Source organism: Equus caballus, chromosome 14, assembly GCF_041296265.1.
Source record: "Equus caballus isolate H_3958 breed thoroughbred chromosome 14, TB-T2T, whole genome shotgun sequence".
Taxonomy (NCBI): Eukaryota; Metazoa; Chordata; class Mammalia; order Perissodactyla; family Equidae; genus Equus; species Equus caballus.
The window spans coordinates 103558793-103573425 of NC_091697.1; the positions used below are offsets into that span (position 1 = coordinate 103558793).

The following is a 14633-nucleotide window of genomic DNA, read 5'->3' on the forward strand; positions in this document are numbered from 1 at the left end:
GATAATAGAAAATGTAGTAACACACTTAAGTGATGGATTTTGAGTACCTACTACCTATTTGAAAATTTATTTAATCGCATGCTCCTATAAATTTTTAATAATGCCTGTTTTAACAATTGGCTCACAAAATTCCAGAAAATTAAACAATGAGCTCCCCTGAGCCTGTGTGGGCTGGTGCCAGCACAGCGGTAAATGGAGGCACGGGGAGCAGTTAGGAGGCAAGTGTGTCACCGACTAGTTACCCCAAGGAACTCAAGGGTGGGTTTGGATATTTTAACTGTTTTTCCAAATTGTTTTTTTCCTTTCCTTATGTTAAGGAGATGCAATCACCAACCTCCCTGAACCAGACCAGGCCTCACCATGAGAGCTACGCCTATGACCTTTGTCTCATCTTTAATGCTAAGATCTCTCCAGGAGGAGCTGGGCCTTCTTACCGTAACGTGCAGTGTATGGGGAAGCATGTTTCCAACTGAGCCTGCACAAGCAAACACCCACCTCTCCCTTTGGAATATTCATTCCCCATCTAAAATCAAAGGGCCCTGCTCCCCTTTGTTTGGGGACGCCATGACTTTGGAAATGATTCCACATGGTCTCCTATTTGCCACAAATACACTTTACTTTCTGAGACAACTACTTCTGGTGGAGAGTCTGATTTAACTTGCCAGGAGGGAACCCACTTTGGTTCGGTGACAAGTGCAGAACATAATGCAGGTCATAATGGGATGAAATGAAGTGAGAGTGGGGTGGAGAACAGGGCATGAAGTCAAGAGTCGTTAGGAAGACACAATCTCCAGAACGAAGTGGCTTCTAGGGACTCAGGAAAGCAAGGATGCTGAGGGTGGTTCCCAGGTTTAGGATGGAGGTGACTGAGTGGATGGGGGGTCCCACTAGCCAAGCCACGGAATTCAGCAGGAGCAGATGTGGGGAGAAACATGGTGGCCTCAGCCTCATCCTTCCTGGTGTCTCCACGGGGCCAGAGTGCCCAGGGGCAAAGGCTGCTCCTTGAATGAACGAATGCTCGGCTTGGGCTGATCACACAACCCGAACAGAAAAGTTCTCAATGTGAATTAATTCCTTCTGAGGAGTCAGCCACCAACTGTTGCTTTAAAAAAAGAAAAACTTCCTGATAGTGCTACGACCCACAAATTGCATAAAAATTGGTAAGTAAGTAAAACTTTAACATGTTGGGTCTAAGGCAATGTGACAGTCTCTTGGCTCAATTAGTATGAGTCTCCACGGTGAGCAGAATCTTGCAATAGTCTGAAGGACACAGATCATACAAAAATGCAGTCTTCAGAATTTTAGTTAAAGTTGGGGGAAAAAATCCCTCCTCCCCACAAGCCAGCATAGTATCTCCTCTTGAAATCTTAGTTGTCTTAACTGTGTCCGAGATAAAGAAAGAACATCGATTTTAAAGAAATAGCTCAACTCTGTTTACTGTTCGTTACCGAACCTCTTACTTTTCTTAAGTCCCACTGATTTTTCTCCATGTTTAGGGCTCCAGTACTGAGCCTCCACTGGCTGGGGCTCCCCCTGGAGCAGGTTATTACTGATGAGCAGGCGCAAAAGGGTTACCCAAGAGGGAGACCTGATTTCCAGCTCAGACTTACACCTCCTTCCCTCTGTTTTCCCATCTCCCACCTCCCATCTGTCTCCACCAGGGGCTAAGTGCCTTATGAAAACCTACAGGCGTGGCAGAGGACAGGATGAAAGACTCAGGAGGGCATAGGAACCCCATCACTGTGCAGGGCAGACAACCCCGAGCCTGCGGGCCACGAAGGGTGGGCTTCTCTGCCAGGGTGAGGGGACCTGGGTCTACCTGAATGAGGCAGCCTCCTCCCCACCGTGCTCAGTGTAGGTGCACGTGCCAGGAATGTTCTCAGTTTACCTCCCCCTTGTCAGCCAGGTGACTCTCTCTCAGCTTCACACCCCAAGGGCCTCATGAAGCCTGTCGTGACCAGCTACGGCAGCCACCCCCAACACCAGGCATGAAGTCGCGTCTCTCTCTCCTCTGAGCTAAGACTTTCCCACGCGTCGAATCCTAGCGCTGAATTCTCAGTGTCCCTGCCTGTCCCCTGTTCCCTGCCGTGAGCTCCTACTTGTCTGTTCCCTCAGATACGCAGCAGGTACTCCATTCACGTCTGCTCAGGGTTTGGCTGTTGAAATGCGGTTTCTCAGGAAAAAATGCAGTTTTGCAATATCGGGGCCCTTTCTTTAAATAGCTTCGTGTAAATATGTACTAAAGCTAAATGGAAGAATTGCGTTTACTCAGTGGCTTTACCGAATACATCAACAAATATTTGGGGCACCTCCTGTGAGTAAAGTACAGATGAACATCATAGTACTATACTGATGACATAAAAGAGAGTTCTAATGAACAGACACCTCCAGGGAGAATCAAGGTCACGCTTTCAGCTGCAATGTCCTTTTTGTCCAACTTCCTTTTAAGAAGTCACACTTGGACATGTACCTTGGGAGAATATGGCAAATAGACTCCACAGGAGTAGGTGAGACATATATTGGCTACATATAGATCAAAACTCTACAAGTAATAACAACTGGGGACGAGACAGAAGCTGCATCTCGAATTTCCTATGCTTTCCAAAGGTTATTTCATTCAGGAGTAAAAATCAGTATTTAGAACAATTTCCTGATGTCTTGTGTCTAATGGGCACAGCCAGTGGGGTCCCTGCCCGAAGGTGGGAACTGACCCCAAGCAGTGTACGGTTAAGGGTCCGATGGGTGATGCAGGAAAGAAGTGTCATCGTCACCTCACCTCGGGGGAGACACGGCTGGCAGGTTCAGGAAGACTTCTCTGAAGGAGGAGAAGCTGAGTTCAGTCCTGAAGGACAAGGAAGTTGCAATGGGTCCATATCACTCAAGAACCATGTGACGGATCCCAAACATCGGGAATTTAGGACAAACTGAAAACTTGTTGTTATCACTAGGGATAGGTAATGAAAAGAAACCGGCAGCCGGTCCTACGTGCCTCTCTCTGCTCGTGCCCTGCACCAGCCTCTCTTCTCAGTGTCACAGAGAAGGCCATGAGATAGTGGACTGCCTTAGTACTGGGGACCCTGTTCTGCCGCATGGTAGAGGAGAAGTCCGAAAATCACAAAAAGGCCAATCAGCTAAGCCAGATGCCAGGAAGGAAAGGATGTGGGGAAGAGAACTTGGCAAATTTGTGAGAGTGGAGGCCTAGGGGCAGTGAAGGGCAAGGACACACCCAGAAGCCAGGCTGGGGCTGGGGAACAGGAATGGGCTGGGGGCAGCTGGTGGGAACCTGTCAGAGGACGTGGTGCCTTGGGCTCCCAGCTGTCTACCCACGAGCTCTAGACAGTGAGAGCAAACTTTTGCCATGGTTTGAGAACTAATAAAAGGTGCCCCCACATCTCCCCAAACAAAAATGTTCTCTAAAGGTGTGCTTAAATGCCATCAGTGTCCTCCGGCCAGGGTGAAAGCACTGCTAGGGGGCTGGGGAAGGGCTTACAGCCTCTTCGCCTGGGGGCTCAATAAGTCTGCAGCCGACTCACGGGCAGAAACTAGACTACTATGTGCACAGCTGGTTGGCATCCTCTATGGCCTGTGAAAGGGCACGGAGAACCGGACACGTGGTGCGATTTGGCAGCGGAGGGAAGGGCCAGACCAGCTCTGTCCAACAGAAATATCGCGTGAGCCACAGCTGCAAACCACATATATAATTTTATATTTTCTAGTAGCCACATTACAAAGTAAAAAGAAACAGGCAAAATTACTTTTAATCATTACTTTTTTTCATATAATTACTTTTAAGCACTACTTTTCTTCACATAATTATTTTTAAGCACAATATGTGCAAGATGCTATCATTTCAACAAGTCCTCAATATGAGACTGAGATAGTTTTTATGAGATAATTTACATTCTTTTTCACACTAAGTCTCTGAAATCTAGTATGTGGTTTATTCGTAGAGCATCTCAACTCAACGAGCCACAGTGCAGTCTGGCCATGCAGGTCCAGGGCACGGCTGGAGGTGAGCTGGGGGTCCTCCGCAAGGCACGGTCCTGAGCAGCTGGGTCAGGGTCCTCACACTCGGGAGGGGGAGGCCGGAGGGCCAGAAGTGAAAACAATCTTTTCGGACTATATTTTACCCAGAACAGACCCTGCTCATGAACCAATGATCCAAGTTCATGGTGCCAGAGTCTTGAAGGCATTCATCTTGTCCAGTAGCTCTTAAACTTCAGAGGGAATCAGAACCACCTGGAGGGCTTGTTAAAACAGATTTCCCAGGCCCACGCCTGGAGTTTCTGATTCTGTAGGTCTGATTTGGCAATTTTAACAAATTCTTGGGTTTGCTGCTGGTTCTGGGAACCACTCTTGGAGAACCACTGATCCAGCCTAAGCTCTGGTTAATGAGTGACCTTCCCAGACAGCTTTTCCTACTGAGTGTTCAGTCTACTTCTATTTGATTACCACCCGTGGTGGTAAACTCACTACCCACTAAAGCTACCAACTTTGGTCAATTCTAGTCATTCTTTCCTGTATTGAACCTAATCTGATCCCTTAAAACTTCCCACTGCCTTTGCCTTCCAGGCCCAGTCCCTCCTTCCCCACAGGCAGCCTTCACAAACCTTAAGACCTGTTCCCCCCTTCTTACTCCCTAACACCTTACACCCTTTGTTCTTGTTTTGGGCACTTCTGACAGTCTTAGTCTTACGCATTATTGTTACAGTAAAGTTCTTTTTTTCTTCATCTTTATAGCAATTTCTATATAATATAGCTTACTATAAAAACAAAATGAACACACCCCAAAAAGTTTATCTCAAAGCAAGATTTCATCATTGCAAACTGGGCCAGTTCAGTCCCCCCTTCTGCCTTATATTCCCAAATAAGGTACATATGTGAAGTACTTTAAAGCAGTGACCCCAAACACCTGTCCCCAGACTGACATCAGTCTAGGACAACACTTGCGCCTGTCTGCAGTGGGTGAAACGAGATTTCCACCAGGCCAAACCTGTTCCAGTCAGACAGCTATTCTCCATTCAGAGATTATGTCCTTCCTGTTCTTCCCATGACGGCGACAGCCTTGCTGTCACGAAATGAGGGTGAGGAGGTGGTCAATAGATTCCAAAGGCAGGACCCTCTGCTTTCTAGCTCTGCAAAGCCCTGTGCAAAATCCAGGTCAGATTGGTGTCCCTTGGCTCTTAACTAGCCTCTCTCTTGGAACCTTGATGGACCAGGACGCTTCCTCTGAGCCTGGCCACGCCCTTCCCCTGCAACAGCCCGGGGGATCTTCTGTGGAGTGGCTCATTGGTGAGCTGTGCTCCCTCACCTCACAAGAAAACCACCTGCACCTCCCCGAGGCTTCTCCCTGGCCATGTGTCGTCCCTTTGTGGGAAGAGGAACAGGTGACCATACCCGACAGACACCACCCCATTGGCTGCAGCCCCACTCTCTCGCCTCCTAGCCTGGCCTCCCACACTTTCTCCAGGGCTCCAAGGCCGCCGCTGGCTCGCTGGCTTTTAGGAGTGCAGTGCTCCTGTATTCTCACGCCAAGGCTGGGAGGAGAAGGTGAGAATGGGGGATGCACTGCGACCAGGCTGGGAGTGGGCACTGCAGCGGTAGCAGTAAGGCCCCTCCACTTTGACCAGGCCAGCTCAAGAGGAGGCGGGGTACCGTCCAGATCCTGGAAGTGCCCCTTCAGGGGCAAGTCCGCCTCTTGGACCACGGCTGCAGGTCCCTGCCAGTCCACACTTCGAGCCACACCTTTGGATTTGGATCCAGACCTTGGGAAAAGGCAGCAGCCTAGGTCCCCTGTCTTCATGGATACAAAAGGGGTTGAGATGGGCTCTGAGCCAGGTACATGGGTCACCATGAAGGCAAAGGGCACCCAAAGACGAGTGGGCACGCACAGTGGGGGGCCTCTGGGTGGTCCGGTCAGACTGCCCCTTGGCTAAGAAAGTGGGAGACCCAGGAAGGAAAGTTGTCTTCTAGACCAGGGGTTGGCAAACTCTGTGAAGGGCTGGAGAGCAAGGACTTCAGGCTCTGCGGGCCCTGTGGGCTCTGCTGCACCCCTGGCCTCTGCCGGTACAGGTGAAGGCAGCCAGAGGCACACACAACAGCGGTGTGGCTGTGCTCCAACAAGGCTGCATTGCAACAGGCCACGTCTGCCTGTGGGTTGCAGTCTGTTGCCCTTCGTCCCGGGTGACACTGAAGACATCCTAGCCGGGCTCCGCGGGCCCTGCGTTTGCGCTTCTCCAGCGCTCGGTTCCCCTGCCCTGTGCTCGGTTCCCCTGCCCTGCGCTCTGCCCTAGAAATGCATCCTGTTCATCTGTCTGTGGCGTCCACGGCTTCTGGGGTAGACACTTTATGTCCTGGTGCCAGCACAGAAGAGGTGTCTCATACATATCTGGGGAGAAAGTGTGTGCATAGTGTGGGGGGAGACGGTGTTTACCGCAGACAAACCCCACTGAGCATGTCCAGCCTCTTGGCAAAAAGCTACAGGGTTCACACGGGAAACAGATCTTTGCTGACGACGAGCACGACCAGCAGACAGCAGCCTGGCCAGCAGTCTCATTCCCTGTGAAAATGCAAACCCACGGGTGGATTCTGACGTCAGGGCTAAACCCCAGAGAGCAGCGCCGCCAGGACCGCCTGCAGACAGGCTGCTCCCCCCGCGGGGGCCCTTCCCGTCACAGACCCATCACCACTCACTCCAGCCTCCGGCGAGGAGGAGAAAAACACTGTGCTAGCCAGAGATATAAAAATCCTTTGTTACTGGAAAATCTAAGTGTCTCTCTAGGCCTGTGCAGCACCATTAGGTGACGTCAATGGCTCAGGGTATCTGCGCTCCGTGCTTCCACTCTTCTCAGAACTGCAGCTAATTCATGGCAGTAAAGATGTTTCTATTTAGAGCCTCAGAGAAGAAGAGGTGGCCCCTCGATTCTGCGTCCCTAAGACCTGTGCGAAGGGCCTGCCTGCTTTCCCTGTGACGCAGGAAAAGTGTACAGGTGACATTCGATTCCACTCAAGCTGAGCAACAGCTTGAGGGCCTACTATGCGCCAAGCAGCATGGGCACATAGAGGCAAGCACAGCCTGGTGAACCCGCTGGGGAGGAGAGGGCACTGAGGCACAAATAGCCATGAGAATGGTGGGGGTGACACACAGCAAAGAAGCTCCTTGGGGGGCTTGAGGAGGATGAGACTCAATGTCTCGGGCTGGACGGTGAAGGACTGGTAGAATGTGGGCACATGGGGTTGCAGGGAGACTGGGGTTCCATTCACTGAGTGAGAAGGAGGAAGGAGGGTAAGCAAGGTCAGGTGGGGGGGCTGTGCTTGATCTGTCCCTTGAACTGTATTTGGCGCTTTTCTGGCAGGAGCACCTCCGAGCCAAGCGGGCCTGCGTCTGCATGTGGTGGCACAGCCCCCATGGGCCGGCCTGCACTGCCTGGGTTCAGCAGTTTGTCTCTGAAGAGCCACCAGGATTTCCGGCGCCCTCCCTCCACCCATGTCACCTGTCACGTAGGCCTCATTCTTCCTCCTGGGGTGTCTAAACTCCGCGGTTGAGAGAATTTCTTTCCTATGAAAGTCATTTCCTTTCCTTTCCCAGAGGTCTCCAAGGACTTGATTGCCTGTGAGACTTTATGGTATTAGCTGAAAATTTCCTGATTTCAGATGAAATTCTCAGTGCTGAAGGAGGCATTTTATGTTGAACTAAATCTTAGGAAAAAGCACAGAATTGCTCCAGCTATTTCAGAATATTTTTCTAGAATAGCCAAATCAATTTTGAGAAAGAAGAACAAAGGTGGAGGTATCGTACTTCCTAATTTCAAACTATCTTACAAAGCTATAGTAATCAAAACAGTATGGTATTGGCATTAAAATAGACACATAGATCAGTGGAGCAGAAGAGAGAGCCCAGAAATAAACCCACATATATACAGTCAACTAATCTATGACAAAGGAGGCAAGAATATATAGTGGGGGAAAGACAGTCTGTTCAATAAGTGGTGCTGGGAAAACTGGACAGTCACATGCAAAAGAATGAAACTGCACACTCTCTTACACCACACATAAAAATTAACTCTAAATGGAGTAATGGAACTGAATGTAAGACCTGAAACCATAAAAATCCTAGAAGAAAACATCGATGGTAAGCTCCCTGACATTGGTCTTGGCAATGATTTTTTTGGATTTGATATCAAAAGCACAGGCAACAAAGCGAAAATAAACAAGTGAGGCTACATCAAACTAAAAAGCTCCTGCATGGCAAAGGAAACCACCAACAAAATGCAAAGGCAATGCACCAAAGGGGAGAAATTATTTGCAAATCATCCATCTGCTAAGGGGTTGGTTAACTTCCAAAATATAGAAAGAACTCATACAACTCAATAGCAAAAAAAAAACAATTAAAAAATGGGCAGAGGATCTGAACATTTCCCAAAGAAGACATACAGATGGCCAACAGGTACATGAAAGGTGCTCGACATCACTAATCATCAGGGAAATGCAAGTCAAAACCACAATGAGGTATCACCTCACACCTGTTAGAATGGCTACTATAAAAAGACAAAAAATAACAATGTTGGCGAGGATGTGGAGAAAAGGGAACCCTTGTGCACTGTTGGTGGGATGTAAATTGGTGCAGCCACTGTGGAAAACAGCATGGCGATGCCTCGAAAAAATAGGGGCTAGCCCCGTGGCTGAGTGGTTAAGTTCACACACTCTGCTTTGGTGGCTCCGGGTTCACTGGTTCAGATCCTGGGCGTGGACTTACACACCACTCATCAAGCCATGGTGTGGTGGCATCCCACATAGAAGAACTAGAATGACCTACAACTAGGATATACAACTATGTACTGGAGCTTTGGGGAGAAAAAAAATTAAAAATAGAACTACCATATGATCCAGTAATTCCACTTCTGGGTATTTAGCTACAGGAAGTGAAACACCAACTCGAAAAGATATATGCACCCCCTTGTTCACTGTAGCATTATTTACAACAGCCAAGACATGGAAACAACCTAAGTATCTGTCAACAGATGAATGGATTAAAAAAGATATGGTACACACACACACACACACACACACACACACACACACACACACACAGTGGAATACTATTCAGCCATAAAAAAGAATGAAATGTTGCCATTTGTGACAACATGGATGGACCCTTGAGGGAATTATGTTAAATGAAATAAATCAGATAAAGACAAATACTGTATGAAATCACTTATATGTGTAACCTAAAACAAAAACCCTTACTTACAGATACAGAGAACAGACTAGTGGTTGACAGAGGTGGGAGAGGAAGGTGAGGGATGCACAAAATGGGTGAAGGGGATCAAAAGGTACAAACTTCTAATGATAAGATAAATAAGTCCTGGGGATGTGATGCACAGCATGGTGACTATAGTTAATAACACTGTATTGAATATTTGAAAGTTGCTAAGAGAATAGATCTTAAAAGTTCTCATCACAAGAAAAAATTTGTAGCTGTGTGGTGATGAATGTTAACTAGACTTATTACAGTGATCATTTCTCAATATATACAAATATTGAATAACTATTAAAAAAAAAAAAGCACACGGACAGGGATCGCTTCGATGGACTGAGACACCCACTGAAGTCTTGTATACTCAGTCCCACTTCCCCTCTGGGAGCCACCTTCTCACTGGGAGGAGCTTAGGCTCCTTGGGTCCCGTCCTCCCCCAGTTTACTCCCCGCCTGGCCAGGCTTCGCCTTCTGAGCCCACACTTCACATCTCCCACATGTTCCACTAAAATGGATTATGCCCCAAAGCCCTTCATACCGTTCAGAGAAATTGTCCCTTCTTTCAAATCTTCATCTAAGTCAAAAGTCATATTTTGTATGCTTTCAAAAACAGATCATTGCAGGATCATGTTTGTTGAGTACTTTTTCATCAACAAACTTTAAAGCATGAAGTGAAAATACACATAACCCAGTATTAAAAGTCTAAATCACAAAGAAAAATACCAATACCAATGTTGCTCTCTATGACAAAATTATCTGACAAAGTTCTTAAATATAGCAACTTATTAAAATTCTGTTACTTCAGAAGACAACACTCAAATGTATTGTTCTGCACGACGTAACGGTACAAAAAAACATCGCAGTACTAATTCTGGACTGATTCTTGTTTTTGGTATGAATTTCTAGGGGTGAAATGCTCAAACACATACACACTTTTCATTTGTCTAAGAAATCAAGATAGAAAAGTAGAAAGTTTTTTATTTGGAGGAAGAATTCCATGCTCTCATAAAATACATTCGTCTCGAGTTGCTCAGGCACGAGCTGAATGCTAAGTGACGTGCATCAGTAATGAAGGCGCGCAGGCCTGCCAGAGAGTTTTTTTCACTATTTGTCAAAGGAGCCCAGTTTTGCCATAAACCTTCTTAATTGTCAGCTACAGTAAGATACGGAGAGAGATGAGCAGAGAATAGTGGCGAGAATGTAAGGCGCGGTCAAGCTGACAAAGCACAAGAAGCAAGCCAGACACCATACCTGCTTGTTATTGTCGGTGGTGCAACACAGTTTCTTGAGGGAGACAAAATGCCTAATTTTCCTAATAACATAAATAATCAGTTATTAGTGAGTCAGATATGAGATGATTCAACAAATCAGCAAATGAAAACATCAACAGCATCTTCTTAAAGCAAAACTCCAGGGTCCATCCGAGGGCAGATTTAAAATTCAAACCAAACCCAACCTACAGAGACCGCATGTTTCCCACAGAGCCCACACAAGACCTCAGAAACCGGCTTCCCTTCTAGTCACGAGCGGGCTCAGGAACACTTCCCTAATGGGCGTTTCATTTTGTAACTGACCCCTGAAGATTGCTCTTCAATATCTTCAGTGATAGGATGAAATGCTACTCTACAGAAAATTGGTTTTAATTCTGCTAACACTAATAATTTTACAGCTTATATAAAAAGCAAAGACTCATTTGGACAATGACCAAATTTCGTGGTTGCTGTCTTTATATTTAATATTCCATATTTTTTCACAGCACGGTCATCATAATTATGACATTTTTCAGGCAGAGGAAAATCCTCTTATTTCAAGGTCATGGACAGAATCCTCAAACAGTCTTGGTCATTACCACTAAGGAGACCAGCCAAAGACAACAGGTGCCTTGGCTCTCCACAAAAATCAGCTCAAGGTAGATTCTCTACTGAGAGTGAAGCCAGGAATTCCAGGGGGCTGTTAGATTTTATAGGAATGAGTCCCTTTCTCCCTCTGGTTTAGTTTTCTCTGGAGGACTCTGAAGAGCACATAGAAAATACTGGTTATTTTGTAATGAGCTTCACTAAACGGGAAGAGGTAAAAATTTCCCTACTTCCGATGAGAATTTCCTCTGATAGCCCAATGCCTACAATTGGGGAAAAAATAACACTGGAAACTGTGTCTGGACAAAAGGACTTCTCTCTCTTATCTGCAAAATCAGAAAGATCAGAAAAAATCAATCTGACAGAAATTACCGGGCAGTCACGTGTCTCCCCTGCCTTGGTTACCTAACGATTCTGGTCACACGCAAAGTGAACCTTGACTTAAGTTTTCTGAGAAGACAGTCTAAGGATGATGATGACAACACTGTGACAGCCATCGTGACCTCTGAGCACTGACCACTGGAGGTAACGGCCATGCGGAGGCCTTTGTGCTCAGAAGGAGGGCCCGGTGGCCTCTTCCCGTGCTCCTGACCCCTGCCAGGGCCCACCAAAACCCCACCACCCAGGGTGAAGCGCAGTGGCAGCAAATACGAGGCAGTGGTCTTTGAACTAGGCAGGGAACAATTTCAAAGCTAACCATACAAGTAAAATCGGAGGGGAAACAACCTACAGGCCCTTTGGTGACTTTATGGAATGCCTCGTTTTCCCGTCACATGACCATCTGCCAAGAAACTCAGGCGGTCCTAAGAGTCACAGACAGGACTCTCCTCTTCCAGTTACTGGCATGACAATCGCCACCTTTTCTTTTTCTAAGACGTCACACCAGGGCGCGTGTCCCTTGTAAGCCCGAACTATGGTGTTGACCTTCGGGCTGGTTTACAAAGGCTCCTCAGGGACGTGCCGTTAGGGGATCCTGTTTGGCTTCATAAACCTTTTCATAAACGTTAACTGGGAGAAGGAAAAAGAATTGCATATTTACTCTTTCTCTCCACAAATGAATAGGCTTCTCTGCTCAGCGGAGATTAAATGGAATCAGATCACTCCACTTCTGGTCAGACACACCTTTCTCTCTGTAACCAGGACCTCCAGGGCACCCCCCTGTGGAACAGCCCGGAGCCAGAACTCAGGAGAGAAGGTCGGCTCCAGCGCAGGGCTGTGGTGAGGGAGCCCTTTGCTTTGTTGTTGTTTTGAAGGGGGAAGGCCTAGAAGTTGGGCCCCTTCCGAGGGTGGTGGGGACAGCAGAACCACAGACAATCAGGAGGAGGCGGGCCGCTGGGGGATGCTTCGGAAAGCCCACAAGCAGGAGGAGAGACGGGGAGGGAAAGCCACATCTGGGCTTGTTGCTGGTCCCACGGAGGAGTGTGGGTATACACCACATACAGCCCAAGCCTACTGCGTTTGTGGGTCTAATGTTTACACCGACATTTTGATACGCAAACCCAGTGCCCACATGGGCCCTTCAACGGAGAGAGTTCAAGAGTTTGCTCTCACCCTCCTTGGCCAATCACTGGGGTGATCTTCACGTGCTGTTGGATGCTGTCCCCGGATTTCCGTCTGGCATAGTAAACCCCCTGCCACTCCTACATGGAAAAGAGAGCTCTTAAAGTCCTCTGTCGAGGGTTACAGCTGCTCCTACAGAGGGTCTTATCAGGTTGAGCAATAAAGTCCCCACAGGCTTTCATTCCACAGAACACTGCTCTATTGTTGCACCCGCTGTGACACTATGTAAGGCTCAGGGTCACCATGCGCAAAAACCACAAGACCAACGGGTCTATCCCAAGGCTGCCCCTCCTGGGTCCCAGGACACTTGACGAGTGTGGGGTGTTCCTGCTCTCAGCCCTATGGGTGTAATGGCACAAGGTCAAGGGATTCTTCTGAGGTTTTTCTCAAAATCTTCACAACCACCTGTGAGCATGGTATTATCATCCTTAATTTACAGATGGGTAAACTGAGGCTCAGAGAGTCTAACTAGCTTGCCCACATTAGGAAGTGGAAGACCTGGCTATAAATTCATGTCTCTTAACTCTCCTTGAAGCCTGTCATCCCTCTACCATCCTATGGGGCCTCCAGCCAAGACTTGTCTGGGGTTCATCTGGCTCCTGGCAGTTTCCAGGATGAGGCAAAAGGGATGCAAAGATTCCTGCTGTCTCTGGACCCTGGGGAACTGGTGGAATGGGAGCCTGGAGACCTCGAGGGGGAACCTGGGGCGCCTCCCCTACTTCTGGGAGTAGTGACATCAGAGCCTCTTCTTGCCCCTCTCTCACACCGGATGGCTGCCTGGCGTGCGTGTTGGGGTTATCAGGTGTGAGGCAGCATTCCGCAAATTTTTGTGGAGTACTTGACAGTGTCCTGTTTCCTTTTCAGTCTCACTGCCCTATTTTTTTAAAATCAATTTTGGCCATCATATATAACCCAAACTTATTTTATTCCGTAAAATGGCCCCCCCCATTAAATGAAGACAATGCTTATTGAACTACTTCACATCAGAGAAAGCAAGACGGAAGAGATAACATGTGAGAAAGCATTCTGAATGCTTAAAAGAAAATGCACAGGCCGCTCCAGCCAAGAGCAGTACTCCCCCAGAGGGGAGGCCTGAGGGCACTGACACCATCGCCTGCATCCACCAGGATGAGGTGGAAGCTGCTGGACAAACTGGGGTGGCGGGGAGAAATAAGCGCGACATCCCTATTGAGCTGTGATGAGCAAAGAGCACAGAAAAAAAATGACTGAAAACTGGGCCTGCATGCAGATAGTAAGTACTTCTAGTCCCGCAAACATTGGATAAACTGAAAAACACACAACAGCTCTAGGAGTGGAACTCTGCTCAGAGATGGGAATGATATTCCAGCAACGCTAGGTGGGATATACTCATGCAAAAGATGACATTTCCCCATATAAAATCATCAGATTCTATGTCATCATGATAAGTGCCAGATTTGCTTGATGGCTAAAGCTAACTCAAAAATTAACTCATTTTGCAAAAATAAAAGATCTTTCACTTAATGGTAACATTATTAAAGAAGCTAATCTTAAAGATGTGACATAAAAACTCAGAACAAAATGCCCAAGGAGGGGTCTGTGGGTCTGCTGGCTCACCTTGCCCTTCTTGATGCACGTATTGATGGTGTCGAGAAGGTCGGCCCGGTTCTTGTCGCTTTTGGGCAGCTCGGCGAGCTCTTTCCCGAGGAGCTCCCCTTTGTGGTAGCCCATCATCCTTTCGAAGGCTGGGTTGACATACTGTGAAGGGGAAGTGGTTATGGGTCAGTGGTTACAGGGTCCCCGCAGGAATGCTTGCTGAGATGCAGAGGAAACGTGCTGGAACATCAAGCAAGAGGTCCCCTGGATCCGTGCTCCCTAACTCAGGGGCTGACCAGTCGCCCCATCCCCAAGACCCCCTGGAGCAGCTGCCTCCCTCCGGAGCAGCCATGATTCATTCAACTGCCACCGGAGCACCCTCGTCCG

General features: G+C 47.9%; 1 protein-coding gene across 13 annotated transcripts in view; it reads right to left on the reverse strand.

The window, feature by feature from the left end:
• PDE8B (phosphodiesterase 8B) overlaps positions 1-14633 on the reverse strand; it is a 217240-nt gene that overhangs the window by 54924 nt on the left and 147683 nt on the right. For all 13 annotated transcript variants that reach the window (XR_011425719.1, XM_023618139.2, XM_023618132.2 and 10 more), the window contains 3 exons: positions 14268-14408; positions 12663-12751; positions 10507-10567 (listed from right to left, as the gene is read on the reverse strand). Coding sequence is in view for 12 of the 13 variants with exons in the window: in XM_023618139.2 (XP_023473907.1) it covers positions 10507-10567; positions 12663-12751; positions 14268-14408 (291 nt within the window). In the remaining variant the exon portion in view is untranslated. The remainder of the gene's footprint in view (positions 1-10506; positions 10568-12662; positions 12752-14267; positions 14409-14633) is intronic.